The 16,015-nt window shown below is 37.7% G+C and overlaps 1 protein-coding gene across 1 annotated transcript; it reads left to right on the top strand.

Annotated features, from left to right (window-relative positions):
- Positions 1-243: 243 nt before the first annotated feature.
- On the top strand, positions 244-13,190 carry LOC136255264 (zinc finger protein ZFP2-like). The gene is made up of 6 exons (XM_066047992.1): positions 244-358; positions 2,269-2,361; positions 2,424-2,543; positions 3,677-3,957; positions 8,370-8,604; positions 11,712-13,190. Exons 1-6 carry the CDS (start codon positions 310-312, stop codon positions 13,064-13,066), a joined length of 2,133 nt encoding a protein of 710 aa, XP_065904064.1. The 5' UTR covers positions 244-309; the 3' UTR covers positions 13,067-13,190.
- The last annotated feature ends 2,825 nt before the right edge of the window (positions 13,191-16,015 follow it).

Raw genomic sequence — 16,015 nt, 5'->3', positions numbered from 1 at the left:
CTCAATTTCATTGTCAAAATTTCATTGTCAAGTCTCCGGCAAAAGTGGAAGTGAGTATATGACTAGCTAAATATTACAGAATTACTACAAATCTAGTTAGATTTATAAATATCAACCCCACAGTTTGGAAAATAATCATTATAATTATGATTGACACACTAGCATCATTGCATGGCAGCCACCTCTTAGGCCTAGATAAGTAATTACGGCGTGCGCTTGATAGTGTGGTGACGATCGTACCTTCGGGAAAGTAAGGGGCGGGCGGCACCTAGTCCGGTACTCACGTGACAAGTGTGATTTGAAAACGAAATGGCCTGTTTCATCGAGCAGTGTAACAAGAGAAAGCAGGAACACGAAGGTATGTATTGTGTGGTGTCATAAACTAGCAGGCTGGCTGACAGATTACCGCGGCGTGGTGCGCTCATGAAAAACAAAGGCATGGTAATACTAATACTAATGGTGGCACGCGAGGCCCCGGTCAGGGCACGAGTCATTATCAGGCGATGATCGTCAAACTGGAATATTAGCCTTTCTCCAGAGATCTTGGGCGAGACATCTGGAATCCTACACTCACTTTAATTTAGAATTTGGGTATTTACACTTGAGATCACTAGAAACTACTAGTGTATGAATAGCTAGCTTCATCAAAGGAGTGACTCCTAGCCACTTAATTGCAGTGGGTCAATCTGCAATCATGGTCAAAGTTAACAATGACTGTAAACGATCAAAAGGCCTCAAAGTAGTTTTAAAAATCCACAGTATAAAAGTCATTTATTCACTGTACGTCACCTACAGCTAGGCTGAAAGATCTACTGAATACTAGTATCCCTAATGATTTTGGTGTTATACTGACAGCTGTAGTTGTCATGCATACAGACAAGTAGGAAACATTTCAAGTCAAACACTAGTTTAAACTTTAAATCAAGGTGATATTTTAGACATCGATTGTGGTTGCAAAACTACCTGTAGTGACAAATCCTTGCCCAAATAACCACATCACACATAGCTGTGATTCAATTTCATGTTGCTAAACACGGGCAGAGGAGGTACGACACTTAAGCGCTCATTGGAAAGAATTCATATAGATTGCATACTTTGAATCTTTAAATTGTGAAAGCTAACGTCTTAGTAGACTTTGAAAGTTTTAAGGCTCCGTGGACACTCTTTACTTTATTATCAGCAGTGCTCTTTTTCCTGGTGGCTGCTTGTTCTCCATTTTGTACGTTAAGTTATTTATCATGTGACGGAAGTCTCCAATAGACCATGTGTATTGAAGTCAAACCATCAGGGTTAATAACACCATTGAATTTAGCATAAGAAAAGCTTTCAATTGGCACATAGCTCTCAGCAGTACCTTTCCAAAATATGATCTCCCTAAAAACCCTATGGGTCACGTGAACTGTGTTGTACCTCCTCTGAAATGAGGGTGTTACTTTAGCATGTGCTTGTCAACAGTTAATTGTTATTCACAGCTAAGCTACCTACTAATATCTTAACCATGAGTCACACTACTTAACTTTATTTAAAGGCCTAACTCTGTTAGTTTGTACAACATCTCTTCTACTACTGTATATGTAAATGACACAAGATTTGCTGTTAACTGTAGCTGGATCACATGTTCTTTCTCCTAAGTAGGGGTGGGTATGCAAACAGTTTTGTTAAAACTATAAAAAGTGGTCTAACCACGCAAGTGCATACATGTAGTGTAGGATAAAGCTGTAAAACCGCACCTAGCATTTAATTTGTAGCACAGTTTGTCGGATTGTTCTTTTAGAGGTCAAATTAGTATGTACCAACTGATTATAACTATGGCTGATCCAACTGCAAGTGTGATATCATAGTTAAAGAATTAATGCGTGTGAGTGTGTGTGTGAGTAAGTGAGTGAGAGTGTGTAGTGTACAGAAGCACGTGCTTTTTGTGAGATATGCTTTTCCATCTTTCAAGACAGCAGTCTTAATTACAGAGTATCTTTTCGCTTGTCGCTTACCCAGCGTGATAGCCAACATTTGATAGTGAACTCCCAAAGATGTGAGGTCTTGGTTTTCCATATAAGTGTATCATATCAGTAGATTCAGGTACATATTTATGGGTGGATTCAGTTTTGAACTGAAGATGTTTACGCACTACACATATGGCTGACTTTAAATCTTCTTTTCTATTTTGTTTCTGCTCATAATATATGGTGTTACACTATTGTACATAAGTTATAACGGTGCTTCCATTGAAGTCTCATCCACAGAGTTTATTGTTACGTGTTCTCTTTACAGATTATGACAGTGTGTACACTTTAGGAAAGAAGAAACAGAAGATAATTGACAATGATATGGACTGGACTAGAGGAGGAGTTGTAAAGTTGAAAGGTGAGGGTTATACTAAATAAAAAGTATCTTATATACGTATGTACACACATTAACCATTGCAGATTTCAGTATAAGGTTGACTCGGTTAAAAGAAATTCATAAAAGAATTGCCACTTTGAAACCTCACCGTTGTGGGAACGCTGTTGACCAAAACAGTGACAACAATTGTGATGATCTGATTTGTAAGTAATAATTAGTATAGGATGTGTAGCTTATTGTGTACTTGTATCAAAGTCTTTTTGTTAGTGGTATAGTACAGCTTGAGGACTTCTTAATGGTCCAGAAGAGGTCGGAAGCGTAATAAGCACTACAAAAGATTTTTCATGTTAACTGCATATTTTGAGATTGTAAGGTGAAGTATAGCATCGAAGGAGGGTAGCAACATTGAATGGTGGTGGTGATACTCATTTCTAATTGGCCCATTGTTACTATCATTTGTCTGAAAGCTTTCTTCATCTTTCTATTCTCGTGTGATCCCAACTAGGGCACATGCCACTACAGTCTTAGTGAAGTACACTGCATTGGATGACTTGTTGGATGTTTATTCATACTGTTTTCTCGAGTGGGACTCCTCTATCTTTCTAGTTCGTCAACAAAGACGTTTACTGCATCCGTGGCCTGGCGCGAGATCTCGCATGATTTATATGTAGCCCAGGTTTAAAAAACTAACCTATTCATTGTGGGGCTTAACGTGGCTTATTGTACCAATGCCATATACTTGTCATATTTCATCAATTGGGAGGTATTTCAGCACCCAAGAAGGTCCAGCACACTTTTCAATACAAACCATTGGGCTCACATGCACACTTCTCTGTTAATAGTCAAATATACAGTTGACGGGCTATGATAGCTTTTGTATTGTTGACTCATGAATGTACCCTCTAAGTTCTGCATAGTTGCTTTCAAGTGGTTGGAGGGTAACTATCATATGGGTTGACCCATTTTGTCATGTGCAGGGCTCAACCCAGAATATTAACCTAGTGGGGGCGAAGTAAGTTGCTTTGGATTCTAGGGGGGGTCTGGGGGAAATTTTGAAAATTTAAGTGTAAATATACTCAATTTTGGTGAAATTTTACTGTGATGCTATTGAATATTGACCATTGGATTATACAACTTTGGGATCAATTGAACCTTTCCATTTCTCAAGGCTTTAGGTATAAACCTGGGGGGGGGGGGGGGGGCAATGGCTAACCCAGGGGGCCTGTGCCCCCTCCTACCCCCCCCCCCCCCCCCCCTCCCAGGTTAACCCCTGATGTGCATTATGTACTGAAGTCCACAGCAATGGCATCATCACAAATATTTCTACTGTTTCTAGGTTGTGTTTCTTGTGGTAAATCATACTATGGTAACTGTCCAATTCATGGTCCACTGATCCCATTGGATGAATCCCTGGGGTGGGACCAAGACTCGAAATCCTTTACCAGTGTACCAGTACCACTACAAGTTACAGTGAAGATTTCCTCCATTATAAATGCTGGCAAAGGAGTGTTTGCCAAAGAGTTTATACCCAGAAGGACTAGGATTGGTCCCTACAAGGGAGAAGTGGTACAGAAAGAAGATGTAACTGATGAAACTGATACAAGTTACTTCTGGGAGGTATGTAACAGTGTAATGAATGATGAAACAAAGACAGCGTTATAATAATTATAGCGATTGAGAAGTGTGCAGCAAACCTCTCAAGCATTTGCAGTGGAACAAACTGGCCATATCCTCCTTTATTGGTCAATGCTGTTCACTAAAAACTGAGGTATTCAACTAATAGAGCCACCACAAGTCTTTTGCTACTTGTGAAACCAGGAGTGCATCGAGTCCTATGGCAAGGGACCATGTAACTTTGTACACTACCAATATTACGGGCAAAATTTAAACATGGCATCCAGTATTACTATGTATATAAATGGTTACATCATTATTACGCGCAACAGGGATGGCTGCTACTCCATCGTCTAGTGTGAAGGTAGCAAAGCTGCTTCGATAGGAAGATCATCGAGTAGTGAAGTGATAAAGTTAATTGGTTTTTTAAGCTAATAATGCTAGCTATATTGTTAGGATATATGGTATGGTTACACAACCACAGAATTTTCAGCAATCAATTAAGAAGCCCTACAAAGTTAATGAATACTTCAAGAAAAATGAAAAGGGCTTTTGAGTTATAAGCTGTTGACATAAGAAATAGTTTGCTCCAGGTGTTGTGGGTAACCTAGCAACTGACCAACAGCCTGCATTAAATGACCACTAGTTGGTCCTGTTGGTTTTATATATATGGCTTCATGAACCCCACCATAACACACAGTCTCTATAATATGTAAGCACTTCATAAGCCTCAAGATCCTTTCATATACCTTATAAAATCTGTTCTCAAACCTTAGACTTCACGAACATTGAACCCTCGTGACTTCTTTGTTACTTTTTTTTGTGTACACCACTGTAAAGCAAAAGCCAAACAACCAGTCACCTAGAAGTAAAAAAAAAATGTGTGTGAAAAATGATGGAAAAAAATCTTTGAATCAGGGACCTCCACACTTACGTAGATGCTTAAATCCTTTACCACTCTGCCACTGCTGTCTGTCACTCATCTCACGTAATTTTACAGATGTACATGAATACATTGAACACATGCATGTACATTGTATTAGAAGTGCTCAGAAAATAATTTACACAATATGTGACTGGGTCTGGGAAAAGCAGTCTCATTGCCCATGACAGCAGATTTGATTTTTCATCAATAAGAGTGGTCTGCTTTTGCTGGCTGCTTTTCCCAAGCACAGTGGTGATCCGTATTAGCGGTGGGCCCTAATGGAGCCCTGGCCAGCCTGGGGATGGCTGTATAGCTTTGTGGTGTTGATTAAAGACCTGTCCTTTTAGCCAGTTTTGAGACCTGAATGGTCCATAACTTGGCCTAATTCATCCCTACACCTTCCTCTTAAATTTTTTAAAACAATCCCCTTGCCCTCTTCTGGCCCCCACCTCCCACCTCTTTTGGAGCTACAGTCAACCCTGGTTTAAAAACTATCTAAAATGATGGGAAACTTAGCTGTTAGCTACTTGTACAGTGGATGCTCCAAAAGGTAAGGAATTGGTGTAAAACGTGTGAAAATTTGGTACAAGTAACTTCATCCATTGGCAAGCTACAACACACTAAATACTTAAAACCGGCATTTCTCGATACTTTTAAATAGGCGATAAGACTAGTTTTTTCCCAGACTGGGTCACATATTAGAGTACTAAAATAGTCAAATAAAATAGGCTATATACCAAACATACATAAGTCATGATCATTGTACCCTAATAGAGCAGTCGGCCTTATTGCGATATTTTGATGACATGCCTACTGGCTAAATCACTTATGCAAACTAGTTTTTTTTTTTTTTTACACGTGTCAGGTAACTATCAAGGTGCAAACCTTCAGTAATGATCAAAGAGTTAACGCAAGAACCAACCATGCATGCATGTACCAAGAATGTTTTGAGATCTCTTTATAAAGCAGTCTTATACACACGGCATTCAGTAACTAATTATACAGTATGATTATTATATAGTAGGGACCACAAAGGTGTGGACGTGGCACATGAAAGAACATCACCCAAAAACCAGCCTCACTTTTCCCTGATGACAATGAGGCAGTATTGGTTTGGTAAAACTAAGCTCAACCAAGCTTTCAGATCGACCCGAAATGTTTTCAACAAGTTGCTATGAAATTTTTGTAAAGAAATTATTAAACAGAATTTTCTACTGACTGGCTGAGTGACTGATGCCTTCAGACAAGCGTAACTCAATAACAACTAAGGCTATGGGCTTGATTATTTCACTGTTCAACGTCGCTTCAGCTGAGCATGTACCTTTTGGCATACCGCAGTATGTACAATGCATACTTCATAGGCCTCCATTAATCTTTGCTAACAGCGAAAGGTGTCGATTTGACGGTAGTGCAAGATGGCTTCCCTTCGTAATGGAAATAGCCCGTACTTTTCTTAGTGGCTACTTTGATTGCAGAGATGCTTTTTGTACAGTTCTTGATTCGTAATGCTGTGTAACTGATTGAACATAGCTGATAACGAAACGTAATGGATACTTTACTGTTCAGATGATCATTAATAGTTGGGAGCACGGCACCATTTCTTTCTTTTCATGTAGTGTGCATGGGTTCACCAGTCATAATAATTTTTTTACAAAAAAAAAGTTAAACAAATACACAAAAAAATTTGGAATTTTCAACTAGAGTAGGGGCCATAGCACATCAATAAAAGTACTGAAACAAGATGGAGTAGTGCACAATGTTAAATCACAGTAAAACAATAAGAAGTGTTATATCCCTACTGTGCATTTCCATTATGGTATATTGAGCACAGTAGGGATATAACACTTCTTATTGTTTTATTGTGATTTAATATTGTACACTACTCCATCTTGTTTCAGTACTTTTTATTGATGTGCTATGGTCCCTACTTTAGATAAAGTAAAGTTAGTACCAATGTCTCTTATAAGTTCTTCTGTTTACCTGTAGGAAAATGAAAGATAGATAAAAGCCAGCATAGCTATACAAATACAAAAAGAAATACGTAATATCTAATCCAGCCAAGGTGTGAAAAAGGGTGAGGCCTTCCAAAAATAGGCTAGTATGAAGAAGATGTGATATCAAAGGTGACAGCCAAGAAATGACTGCAATGACATTAATTTGTAATATCACAAATTAAATGGCAGTATAATATCATTGTAGCTATTTCTTCACTGTCATCTTTGATATCACTTTTTTTCATACTAGCCTATTTTTGGAAGGCCTCACCCTTTTTCACACCTTGGCTGTTTTGGATTAGATCATACAGTAATGTAGTACTAATGTGTGGGGTCATGATGGTTTATACTATCAGATGAAATAAAATTGACCAGATACTAGCCCCACAATACTTTCACATGCACCTTGGCAGTTGTCTTATTAAATTGTAGAAGCACTTTACCAGAGACCTAGATGGGTAAGCTTCTTTGTAGAATGGTTATTTTGAGTTGTTGTGTAATGTGGGTGTGACACGAAACCATGATGACAAAACCGAGCCTGGTCTTTAGTGCCATGAATACAGCAACTTGTGACAACTGGTCATCATCATTAAATACTCAAGCCAACTGTTACACGTTAATTCACTTTTTCTTCACACTACTGTGATGTCATGGCACACGCAATGGCATCAACTGGTCAGTTTCCTTGCCAAGATGATTACAGTGAACCCCTGGTTATCACAACCCTATTGTTTTCAAGAAATGATAAAAAGTGTTCAGATAAGTGAATTGTTTGGATAACTGAAGCCCATACATTTATATACAGAACTCTGTTGAAATACTCTAATAGAACAGTCATTTTCAATTCAGATAAACAAGGGTACGGATAACTGAGGGTCTACTGTACATGTATCATCACTAGTGTCCATCATTTGGAAGCAGCAATGAAGTGCTAGCTTCGAATATATTCCGCACTCATGTGTGACAATTTTAAAATGACATCTAATCCAATCCCACAATAACTCCAACTATGTTCCCATATAAATGCTTTCATTTTCTTTCACCCTTTTTCATATGGTCACTTTAAACCAGGTTAAACCCACATTCAACCCAGGTTAATGTGTTTGTATGATCACCGAGTTCAACCCTACAAAGCAGTAGGGTTGAACTCGGTTTATGGCTTCAAAAGTAAGTTGCGGTTTTTGGTGAATACATAAAATGCTTAGAAGACAATTATCACTCAGTGAATACTAGCATGTGATGATCACTTGTGAAGAACCTGGGTTGAATGTGGGTTATTCTACCCGGCCATGTGAATATGGTGTTAGTCGGTTAGAGACCACTCCTTTGGATCTTCGTGTTTTAAAAACTTCTCAGCTTTTAAATCCACAAAGATTCTCATGCTAGGTCTCTAACCTACACTTAAAATTCATTTTCTCTTATTTTTCATTACTGTACAAATACAGTAGTTTTCGGTTATTAAAATACTTCTTAAATTTGTAATTCCTATGTTGTAGGTTAAGAATGTTTCTGAGTCATACTACATTGATGCCAAGAATGAGGAACATGCTAGTTGGTTGAGATTTATCAATTGTGCTAGAAACGAGAAAGAGCAGAATTTGGTATCATTCCAATACCAGGGTAATATTTACTGCTACACCACTAAGGATATTCTACCAGGCACAGAACTATTAGTATGGTATGGTGAGCAGTATGTCAAACTATTGGGACTAACTGTGGACTACATGTTTGGTAAGTTACTGTAACGGTTATCAAACAAAAGTTTTCATACATAAGAAAGATATCCCGCGAGTGTAAAGTTTGTGTCAGATACAGGATTCACTAAAACCTAGCCTGCTTAAAATAGTCTAAGCGACTTTCTAGAGAAATTCAAGGCTTTGGAATTTTATTCTACTCACTTGGTTCCTCTTTGTGGTGTTTAGACAGCACAACAAGACAAATTGAGTTACATCCCAATTATTTCACCAAATATTGTTGTTATCATTATGAAGTGACAATTCATATGCCAACATACGAGTAGTATGCAGGGATGTGTCGGCAGTGGTCGGGACCAGCTAGACTTAGCCCTTTTTCTTGTAGCCACTACTACTCTAAACCTAGACACATCCCTGAGTGTGGTGTTACCTTTGTATCTGGTTAAGATTCTTTTCTTCTTAAATCACTTGCTTTGCTCTACCTTGGAAGCATTAGTTTATTTGCGGTCCCAGTGATCAATGGCTTCATTAACATCACTGCTAGCATAAAACCAGTGTGAAAGAAGATCAAGATGTTTTAATAGAGCAGTCACCTATCCTAATAAAGCAGTCACCCTACTGCTGTATTAGAGAATATCAAATTTTATTATGTTGCCCCTGAAGAGAATAAAGGTACCCCATACTACATAGCAGACAATAATGTGAGAGAAGCAGTTGGACATAAGCAAACTGCTTTCCCGTGTTATATCCCAGTGCGTGGGAGTGTCAAAGTGCCTGGGTTTTGATTTAGTGCGTGGGGGCAAGCTTCGAAACCAGCCATGTTACGTGAGTAGGGAGAGGCAGACCAGTAAGATTGATGTATTTGCTTAATGTTTAGTAATTTAGAGTGGCTGTGATGTATGTTTGTGCTGCTCGAGTCGCTTCATGACAAATGAATTAATTAGAATACAGGTGCTAAAATCAGCTTAATGGTGACCTTTGGGCTATGATTCACACTGGGATAAAAACTAGTTATATCCCAGTACACTCGAGCAATATCTTAGTCATCACCCTCGTACTGAGACATATTACCCACCAATAATATTGACTGATCCTTATCATACAGTATGATAGTAGGGACTGCAAAGGTTTGGACGTGGCCCATGAAAAACAAATCACCCAAAATCCAGTTTCATTTTTCCCTGGTGATGATGAAGCATATCTGCTAGGTAAAACCAAGCCTTCAGATTGATCCGAAACGTTTTCAACAAATTGCTATAAAATTTTAAAGAATATATATTAAATGGAATTTTCTAGTGACTGATTGAGTAACTGACTGATGCCATCAGACAAGCGTACTTTGATAACAGCTAAGGTTATGGGCTTGATTTTTTCACTGTTCGACGTCACTTCAGCCAGACATGTGCCTTTTAGCATACCTCAGTACGTACAATGCATTCATCATGGACTTACCAGTGTCCTCCTTGTGTCCAATTCATCTTTGCTGACAGCAAAAGGTGTCAATTTGGTGGTAGCATGTGATGGCTTCCCTTCGTAACGGAAATTGTCAGGTTTTTTTTCATAGTGGCTATTTTGATTGCGGAGGTGCTTTTCTTGATTTGTAGTGCTGTGTAGTGGGTTGAACATAGCTGACAACAAAGCATAATGGATACTTCACTTTTCAAACGACAATTGATAGCTGGGGTGTGCAGCGTTATTTCTTTTTTTTTGATGCGGTATGCGTGGGCTCACTAGTCATAATAATTTTATTTTACAAAACAACAAACAAGTACACAAAAATTTGGTAGAGTAGGGACCATAACTAGCATCGAAGAAAGTACTGAAACAAGCTGGATAAGTGCACGATATTAAATCACAGTAAAACAATAAGAAGTGTTATATCCCCCAGGGGCTAAAAAAGGGGGCTAGTTGTGGCCAAAAAGCTAGTTGTAAATGACTTTTGGCTAGTTGTAAAAGTCAGACTAAATAGCAAGCTGTACCAAAGAAAAGAATAAAGTCAAAAATTATGATACATGTGCTGTGCATATTTTTCAGGGATTTGACTAAAGTGCCTCAAGATCCCAGTCTTGAGATTGCCATTTCCAAAAATTTCCACTAAAATTGCAACTTATAGCCAGTGGTCATTTTCCCAGTCCACTATTATAAAATAATTGCCTTAAAATCATACATATAAAACAATAGTTTGATCTAAAGAATTGGCTTGTACGTCACTATAAGTTTGTTTGCTATTTTCTAGTTCCAGGTCTCAGTCACTTATCTCAAATTGCTTCCAGATTCAATCCTACCACAATTATGTTTCAACTAGGTAGATATGCTCCCATGTACACTCCCCTGCAATCCCTCCCTTCAGTGACATTTTGCTACACGCTACACAACAATTGTGACAATATAGAGTACAATTGCAAAATACAAAATAATGTAACAAAAGAAAATTTTATTTATATGTACTACTACTCAGGTTTGGGCTAGTTGTAAAAAATATTTTTTTTAGCCACTGATATCCCTACTGTGCTCAAGATACCATGCACAGTAGGGATACAACACTTCTTATTGTTTTACTGTGATTTAATATCATGCACTACTCCAGCTTGTTTCAGTACTTTTATCGATGTGCTATGGTCCCTACTCTAGTTGAAAATTCCAAATTTTTCTGTGTACTTGTTGAGTAAGCATCATGGGCCACTTTAACTAAGTGAATTCAGTATTTTCTATAACTAGCTTTCATATAGAGGGCACAGCATAAATGGTTGGAGTTCAAGGTTGAAGTTTAAGGGGTCTCAGAATTTTGAGTAGTTGACTGTTCTATTAGAGTATTTTGATGTTTAGCAGCTTTTTTTGTAGTTTCACCCCCTTTGATTCCCTCTTGTTGATTCCTAGAAGAAATTAGGTTTTTCTTCTCGCTCTTTCCTTGTTTTCGCTGCCCATGCTTTAGTTGCAACTGCACCTGTACTGTAGCTTTTACTTTCTAGCTACCATATAGTAAAATTTGGAGGTGGGGTGCCCCCATGCACCAACTGTTACATACATCTCTGCTTTTAGTCAGATATAGGAAATACTATATTTTAGACAGTTCTAATGGTTTATCATATAGAATTTTTTGTTTGAACTTATCTGTTAAAATTTGCTTATGTTTGTTTCATACAGATGCCAACTACACTTGTATCCACTGTAAAACACGGTTTGTGGAAAAACGGAATTTAGATATTCACTTAAAGTGTTGCCAAGCAGATCCAGATTTGCTCAAGTGTGGAAAATGTGGAGAAGTGTTTACTACACTGATCAACCTTCAACAACACATCAGGAGACATGAACAAAATATCTATCCCACATCCACATACTCAAGCTCTCAAGAAGTTTCCAATTCTTCAACATCACAGACACCAATACCAGCTGGTGATAGTGAACACTTCCAATGTGAATTCTGTGACAAATCTTTTACACAAAATGAAGATCTACAGGAACACTTACAAACTCATAGTGGTGATAATCGATATGAATGTCAGTATTGCAGTAAGACATTTAAATACAGAAGCTGGCTGAAAAATCATATGCTAACTCATAAGAAAGAAAAACGTCACCACTGTCAGTATTGTAGTAAATCCTTTAGGCAAAAAAATAAGTTGATATCTCACTTGCTAAATCATACTGGGGAGAAACCATATCAATGCCAGCATTGTCTGAAGTCTTTCACATTAAAGTATTCACTTGTAGAACATCTAAGAATCCATACGGGAGAGAAACCTTATGTTTGTGAACATTGCGGTGAATCATTTGGGACAAAACGTAAGCTCAATTATCATATGATAACTCATGCTAGAGAGAAGCCTTACCACTGCAACCATTGCAGCAAAAAGTTTTCAACTACTTCTGGTCTTCAATACCATATGACATCTCATACCGGAGATAAGCCCTACAAATGTCAGTATTGTGGAAAAGCATTTCCAGCCAACACTGCGTTAAAATTTCATTTACGGACCCATACAGGAGAAAAACCTTACAGTTGTAAACATTGCAGTAAGGCTTATGCAATATATTCTTATTTTCTTTGTCATTTACGTACCCATACAGGAGAGAAGCCCTTCCAATGTCAATATTGTGATAAAACGTTTACACAGCAAAGTCATTTAAAGTCACATACAAGAACTCATACAGGAGAAAAGCCATATCAATGTCAGTATTGTAGTAAGGCGTTTACACAGTCTAGTCATCTCAGAGTACATTTGAGAATCCATACAGGAGAGAAGCCGTATAAATGTGATTATTGTGATAAAGGGTTTGCAACATCCGGTACTAAAAAAACACATATGCGAATCCATACAGGAGAAAGGCCCTACAAATGTCTATATTGTAGTAAGGCATGTTCGCAATCAACTGAACTAAAAGTACACATGAGAACTCATACAGGAGAGAAGCCTCACCAATGTCAATATTGTGGTAAAGCATTTCGAGAAACTTATAGTCTGAAACGTCATTTGAAACAGCACACAAAATACAATTAATATTTACCTCTCTCTTACATTGTACATATTGAAGTATTTTATTTTATACTTGTAACTTCTTTGTTTACTTGTTATATTACATGCAACCACCAAATACAATAACATCCCATGATTGTGTCATGTCCTCAGTTGACTTTTATTGGAGACATCTTTATCCCAGACTTCAATGAGAGTGTAATACAGTTGTGAAATATTATGCAATAAGTGCCACATGCTGATCTTTAGCATATTACTTTTAATCAGTGTGTAGTACTGCTTAGTACATGTATTTCTCTTCACCTACAGTGTGATGTGTACCACTAGCCTAGTATGGCAGAAGCTCATACATCTGTATGTGCCACAAGGCACTAATAATTACTACTATTCCATGTATATTACTGCTATTACTTGTCAGTAAAAAAAAGTTAGTTTTAGCTAGCAAAATGTGTCGCAGTAGCTACCAATGAGGCAGCTGCCTCGGTAAAATAATGCTTAACAATTCAGCCTGAGTTCACCCTGAATTTTCTACTCAAACATTACTAAACAACATAACTGTTCCACACATAATAGAATCTATGGCTATAATACTAAGCAGGGCTGGAGCCCACAGTGACAAGGTCTGGCATTGGTTGGACCAGTTTTCAGCTAGTTGAATTTGTATGAAAGGATCGAGATACTCTAATAAAGCAGTCATCGTATTATACTCTAATAGAGCATTCAGTATAGATTATAGCCACTGCTCTCATTACACTGCTTGGGCTATATCATCTACATTTGTGTTAAATGTCTTTTAATTACTTTTCAAAGTTCTAATGAGTCAACTGCATGGCATTACATTGAGCTAATTGATCATGCATAACATGCAATAGTAGCAGTTACAATAAAAAAATAGCCTCCACATGCCAAGTCAAAGTGTATTATTTCAAAAATTTCCTTGAGGGGCAGACTCCTTATAGCTTGTAATGCTTAGCGCATGTAGTTGAAAGAGATAATCTCTGACTTAAATATCACATCAGATCAATAAAAGTATCTGACCACTCAAAATATCTAGTCAGTTTTTTGTGTTGAGTACAATTAAACTAGTCTAATAATTGAAACATGGTAGGCTGAAGCATTACTTATAACATGTAGTCTTTTGAAACAGTTTCTTTAATCCAACCAGAGAGTCAACCTGAAAATTTATAATGCTGTACCACCCATGCTTGAAAGTGTTTGTGAATCAGTTGAGTCAGAAGCAGACCCTCTCATAGTTAATGTATAAACTTTGCCTTGGTAAAATTTTTTTCCTGGCTACGCCACTGACAATTGATCAAAATTACTACAGAAATCAGTTAGCTAACTAAGTACAAAAACTATTACTGCACATTGTTAACCACATATAAACTGCAACCATGTCACTCTACACACTTGTATGCACTGTGTATGTTTAGCTATACGTGTGTTTTTGCATGTTACTGACACATACTATTATTAGCTCCTATATATAGGTAGCTCCTATATATAGGTAGCTGAGTGTTCACTTTATTGCAATTGGATAGCAGAGATAATATTTCAATAAAGGCAATCAATCACCCTAGCCAATACAAGTACAGCCACTGGATGTATTATATATGCATACCTAAATTTTTTGATTATGGGTCAGGATCCTGGAGATATTGCGGAGAATTTCGGTTACTCGAGTTTAATGTTTTAATCAGTGCTATTGAATCGTTTATGGAAAAATTACGAAGTTCACTAAAGGCCTAGATAAAGTGATGGGGGCGTGTCCATAGTCGAAAACGTGCGGAAACGATCGGTGAATAAGCTACAACACTCGTTTTCACCTTAGCCCAACATTTTTCAACATGTAGGATGGCGAGGATAACAAAACGCTCTCCGCCTGAGTGGTTTTTCATGGTTGAAACCCAAGTTGTGCATCCCAATCACGTGAGTGTTAATCTATACTCACAATCGATTTCGGCCTCAACGTCTATATAATCACTGCCCAGTTGTACATTTCGTATGTAGCCCGGCTAGCAGGGCTACATACGGAATGTAGCCCGGGCGGCTCCTTTGATCTGAGGTGTGAAAGTATTTATATATAGCTATGTAGTCATAAAACAGGTCTTATTATTTACAAGTACATACGTACATATGCACATATACATTCATTCATAAGAGTACATATGTCTATTACAGACTTCAGTATAAGGGTGATTCCTAAAATAATCACCAAATGAAGAAGACCTCATCATTCTGGAAACACTGATAATGACAGTACTATTGATGATGTGATCTGTGAGTTGCGCATCTTGTTATGTGACCAGATCTGCAAGAACCCGACATGTTTGTACTTTAATTTTTTTCAAATTCAACTTTATTGCATTTCCTTTACCTAGATAGCCAAAGGAATGGTCAACCATAGTTTTATGCATTCAGTGCAGTCTTAAGTGGACTTATGGAGGTATAGCTTACACCAATGTTTCCCCATAAACAGGCGAATCCTTTGCTGGGTTATATATGTCATGCATGTCCTTCCTATGACCAGGGCAAAGGTGAAAACTTGATAAGGACAATGGTGAATCAAACATCCAGTGTGATGTTCTTATCTTCCATCTCCTGACATAAACCCAAAAAACTTTGATTTTCTCTTTGTTTTATGGAACGCAACCATGTCAAAGCTTCTCTCATTCTTTAATTCATTTGAAAAAACTAGTGCTAAAATATTTTTATGTGTATTTTACCCCATTGTGTTTACTGTAAAATTCAGCTTGCATGAACATGTGTGATTTGCAGATCCGGTCACATGTACAGTACACCCACTTGACTTGACAAATATTTTGTACAGTTTGTGTTACTTGTGATAAATCATATCATGGTGACTGTCCAGTACATGGTCCTCTAATACCATTGGATGAATCCCAGGGGTGGGACCAAGACTCAAGATCCTTTACCAGTGTACCAGTACCACTACAAGTTACAGTGAAGACG

This window comes from Dysidea avara, chromosome 1 (genome assembly GCF_963678975.1).
Source record: "Dysidea avara chromosome 1, odDysAvar1.4, whole genome shotgun sequence".
Classification (NCBI taxonomy): domain Eukaryota; kingdom Metazoa; phylum Porifera; class Demospongiae; order Dictyoceratida; family Dysideidae; genus Dysidea; species Dysidea avara.
This window is presented reverse-complemented; position numbering and strand designations above follow the sequence as displayed.